This window comes from Hemibagrus wyckioides, linkage group LG04 (assembly GCF_019097595.1).
Source record: "Hemibagrus wyckioides isolate EC202008001 linkage group LG04, SWU_Hwy_1.0, whole genome shotgun sequence".
In the NCBI taxonomy this organism is placed as follows: domain Eukaryota; kingdom Metazoa; phylum Chordata; class Actinopteri; order Siluriformes; family Bagridae; genus Hemibagrus; species Hemibagrus wyckioides.
This window is the reverse complement of record NC_080713.1, coordinates 26,786,199-26,791,198: the sequence shown is the minus strand read 5'-3', so window position 1 is coordinate 26,791,198 and position 5,000 is coordinate 26,786,199. Positions and strand designations below refer to the sequence as shown.

General features: G+C 42.4%; 1 protein-coding gene across 1 annotated transcript in view; it reads left to right on the top strand.

Annotated features, from left to right (window-relative positions):
• The window catches only part of dhx36 (DEAH (Asp-Glu-Ala-His) box polypeptide 36), a 50,998-nt gene that overhangs the window by 20,209 nt on the left and 25,789 nt on the right, over positions 1 to 5,000 (top strand). The window contains exons 12-13 of the mRNA XM_058387456.1: positions 4,190 to 4,277; positions 4,495 to 4,550. Coding sequence (XP_058243439.1) covers positions 4,190 to 4,277; positions 4,495 to 4,550 — 144 coding nt within the window. The remainder of the gene's footprint in view (positions 1 to 4,189; positions 4,278 to 4,494; positions 4,551 to 5,000) is intronic.

Here is a 5,000-nt window from a genome sequence, read left to right as displayed (position 1 = left end):
GCTCCTGGCTGTTTACTTTCTGATGTTTGCACTGAAAGCTTCAAGATTCCGCTTTTCATCTTGTTCCCGTGACGTGAGACGTAACAGAACAGAGAGTCGGAGAGTGTTCACGCTTAACGCTGCTGTTAAGTCAGAGAAGACATGAAGGGATGGAGGAATGAAGAGAGCGGTTTGCTTTTGATCACTGGGATTTTAATAAGACTGCTAATGACTCGCGGTGGACTAGCGCTGCTGTGGAGCAACTCATTTACAGGCTTATGGTACAACATGGAAGTTGGAGGTCTGTTTAAAGGGATCTTCTGGGAGAAGATTACATTCTCAACATCATCCAAGATATATTCAGTGTCTGATTTATGTTTTTGTTAGCTTTAGCCTACAATCTATATCAGTGTACACCGATCAGCCATAACATTATGACCAGGTGAAGTGAATAAGGCACCTGTTAGTGGGTGGGATATATTAAGCAGCAAGTCAACATTTTGTCCTCAATGTTGATGTGTTAGAAGCAGGAAAAATGGACAAGCGTAAGGATTTGAGCGAGTTTGACCAAGGGACAAATTGTGATGGCTAGACCACTGGATCAGAGCAGTGGTAGCTCAAGTGGTTAAGGCTCTGGGTTGTTGACCAGAAGATCAGGGTTCAAGCCCCAGCACCACCAAGCTGCCACTGTTGGGCCCTTGAGCAAGGCCCCTAACCCCACCTGCTCCAGGGGCGCTGTATCATGTAATTGTGAGGAGCTTGCTGTGGGATAAGAGGAAGTAAATGTGTTGGGTCACGCTCTTACAGAGAATTAATCAATTGGTGTAGTCTCCATCCATCTGTCCATCCATCTATCTATCCACACATCCCCACCAACATCCATCCATCCATCTACATCAACACTCATCCATCCATCAACATTCACCCATCCCCATCAACATCCATCCATCCATCCATCAACATTCACCCATCCCCATCAACATCCATCCACCCATCCCCATCAACATCCATCCACCCATCCCCATCAACATCCATCCATCCCCATTAACATTTATCCATCCCTATCATCCATCTACATCAACACTCATCCTTCAATCCATCCATCTACATCAACATCCATCCACCCATCCCCATCAACATTTATCCATCCCCATCAACATCCATCCATCCATCTACATCAACATCCATCCACCCATCCCCATCAACATCCATCCATCCCCATTAACATTTATCCATCCCTATCAACATCCATCTACATCAACACTCATCCTTCAATCCATCCATCTACATCAACATCCATCCACCCATCCCCATCAACATCCATCCATCCCCATTAACATTTATCCATCCCTATCAACATCCATCTACATCAACATCCATCCACCCATCCCCATCAACATCCATCCATCCATCCATCCCCATTAACATTTATCCATCCCTATCAACATCCATCTACATCAACACTCATCCTTCAATCCATCCATCCATCCCCATCAACATCCATCCATCCATCCATCCTTATCAACATCCATCTACATCAAACTCATCCTTCAGTCCATCCATCCATCCATCCTTGTCAACATCCATCTACATCAACACTCATCCTTCAATCCATCCATCCACCCATCCATCTCTCCATCCCAAGACGTTACTTTTCCACCCTCTGTCTCATCTTCCACTGTTTGAGGATGGAGTAGGAGATCTTGATGTAGTTCTGCTTTGAACCAATATTTAAATAACTCTTACCACTGCTAATGATTTAGAGATAATGGAAGATTGAATATATTGTGGTGTGTGTGTGAGCGTGTGTGTGCGTGTGTGTGTGAGCGTGCGCGCGCATGTGTGTGTGTGTGTGTGCGTAGCCAAACTGTCCCTTTAAGAAATGTTCTGAAGCTCAGGTCAGAACCTTGTAGTTATGAGACACTAATAACAGAGATTATAGGTGAGGAAGCAGTGACCTTTATTACAGCAAGGGCAGAAGAGAGGACAGGCAAGAGAGAGGGAGAGGAGGAGAGGAAAGAAAAGTAGGACTGACAACCAGAGAGAGAAACATGTGGAGGAGAAGTAGAGTGAGAGCTGATTGGCTGTGACAGCACATTGATACGCTGTGATACAGCCCATCTGTCAGGAGGCAGCGTGATGATTGGTTCATTAAGAATCAGAGGCGTGAAATGACACACAGGATCATAGTCATTCACTCTAATCTGTTCTAATGTATGTGCTGGAGATTAAGCTCTCTCTCTCTCTCTCTCTCTCTCTCTCTCACACACACACACTGTCTCTCTCTATATCTGTTTCTCTCTCACTCTTTCATCCCCACTCTTTCTCTCTCTTTTTCTGTAATTCACTCTCAATTTTCAAGCTTTCTCTCTCTCTCTCTCTCTCTCTCTCTCTCTCTGACCCATTTATCTATCCCCATCATCCATCCATCCATCCCATCAACACATCAATCCATTTATCTATCCCATCAATTCTCCAACTCCATCAACATTCATCCATGAATCCGCCCCCCCCCCTTCATTAAATAAAGTGTCTCTTGCAGCATCATCATGGTGACACTCCTGTCCTGTGGACTGAACGATGTTTATTTTAGTTGAATGATCATTAATTAATGAAACAGGAAGTGTCTGAGTCAGTGTGACTCTTTGTGTGTGTGTTTGTACACTCATAAGAATCTTTTTGTGTGTGTGGTTGTATACTCACAAGCATGTTAGTGTGTGTGTGTGTGTGTGTGTGTGTGTGGTTGTATACTCAAGAATCTTTTTGTGTGTGTGGTTGTACACTCGTAAGAATCTTTTTGTGTGTGTGGTTGTACACTCGTAAGAATCTTTTTGTGTGTGTGGTTGTACACTCAAGAATCTTTTTGTGTGTGTGGTTGTACACTCGTAAGAATCTTTTTGTGTGTGTGGTTGTACACTCGTAAGAATCTTTTTGTGTGTGTGGTTGTACACTCGTAAGAATCTTTTTGTGTGTGTGGTTGTACACTCGTAAGAATCTTTTTGTGTGTGTGGTTGTATACTCACAAGAATCTTTTTGTGTGTGTGGTTGTACACTCAAGAATCTTTTTGTGTGTGTGTGTTTGTACACTCATAAGAATCTTTTTGTGTGTGTGTGGTTGTATACTCACAAGCATGTTAGTGTGTGTGTGTGTGTGTGTGTGTGTGTTTGTACACTCATAAGAATCTTTTTGTGTGTGTGTGTTTGTACACTCATAAGAATCTTTTTGTGTGTGTGTGGTTGTACACTCATAAGAATCTTTTTGTGTGTGTGTGGTTGTATACTCACAAGCATGTTAGTGTGTGTGTGTGTGTGTGTTTGTACACTCATAAGAATCTTTTTGTGTGTGTGTGGTTGTATACTCACAAGCATGTTAGTGTGTGTGTGTGTGTGTGTGTGTGTGTGTGTGTGTGTGTGTGTGTGTGCGTTTGTACACTCATAAGAATCTTTTTGTGTGTGTGTTTGTACACTCATAAGAATCTTTTTGTGTGTGTGTGGTTGTATACTCACAAGCATGTTAGTGTGTGTGTGTGTGTGTGTGTTTGTACACTCATAAGAATCTTTTTGTGTGTGTGTTTGTACACTCATAAGAATCTTTTTGTGTGTGTGTGGTTGTATACTCACAAGCATGTTAGTGTGTGTGTGTGTGTGTGTGTGTGTGTGCGTTTGTACACTCATAAGAATCTTTGTGTGTGTGTGTTTGTACACTCATAAGAATCTTTTTGTGTGTGTGTGGTTGTATACTCACAAGCATGTTAGTGTGTGTGTGTGTGTGTGTGTTTTGTACACTCATAAGAATCTTTTTGTGTGTGTGTTTGTACACTCATAAGAATCTTTTTGTGTGTGTGTGGTTGTATACTCACAAGCATGTTAGTGTGTGTGTGTGTGTGTGTGTGTGTGTGCGTTTGTACACTCATAAGAATCTTTTTGTGTGTGTGTTTGTACACTCATAAGAATCTTTTTGTGTGTGTGTTTGTACACTCATAAGAATCTTTTTGTGTGTGTGTGGTTGTATACTCACAAGCATGTTAGTGTGTGTGTGTGTGTGTGTGCGTTTGTACACTCATAAGAATCTTTGTGTGTGTGTGTTTGTACACTCATAAGAATCTTTTTGTGTGTGTGTGGTTGTATACTCACAAGCATGTTAGTGTGTGTGTGTGTGTGTTTTGTACACTCATAATCATCTTTTTTGTGTGTGTGTGTGTGTTGTTAGGATGGAGCCATCTTGGTGTTCCTGCCTGGCTGGGACAACATCAGCAGCCTGAATGACCTGCTCATGGCTGACCAGATGTTTAAATCTGGTAATCTGCTCCTCTCTGTCTAACAGTCCACCACTACATCCTCCTCTAACTCTTCCTCCTCCTCCTCTTCCTCAGTCTAGCTCCTCCCACTTTGTTTTTATTTGGAGAAATGTGCAGGTGTTTTCTGTGTAATAAAAGAACATGTCATAAACATGTATGTAAACAGTACAGGTAAATAAACAGTATGTTTTCTCCTCACTCATCTGTTCCACTGTAGATCAGTTTGTGGTCATTCCCCTGCACTCACTGATGCCCACGGTCAACCAGACACAGGTAAGAGCTCCACTCCACCTGTCTGTCTTCTTTTGTGTCTTACAAACACCCACTGCTTGTTTATAGAACAAGACAACATCAATTTAATTAAATTTATGATGACTTTAACACACCAAGGCTGTACCGCTTGTTTACTCACATCGTTCCTCGTCACTGTCTGATTTAAATTGCAGACAGGCGAGAAAACACTCTGATTGGCTGATTAAAATTACAGACAGTGAACATTTTGTCCTCAAAGTTGATGTGTTAGAAGCAGGAACAATGGACAAGCTTAAGGATTTGAGCAAGTTTGATGAAGGACCAAATTGTGATGGCTAGATGACTGGATCAGAGCATCTCCAAAACTGCAGCTCTTGTGGGGTGTTCCCGGTCTGCAGTGGTCAGTATCTATCAAAAGTGGTCCAAGGAAGGAACAGTGGTGAACCGGCGACAGGGTCATGGGTGGTCAAG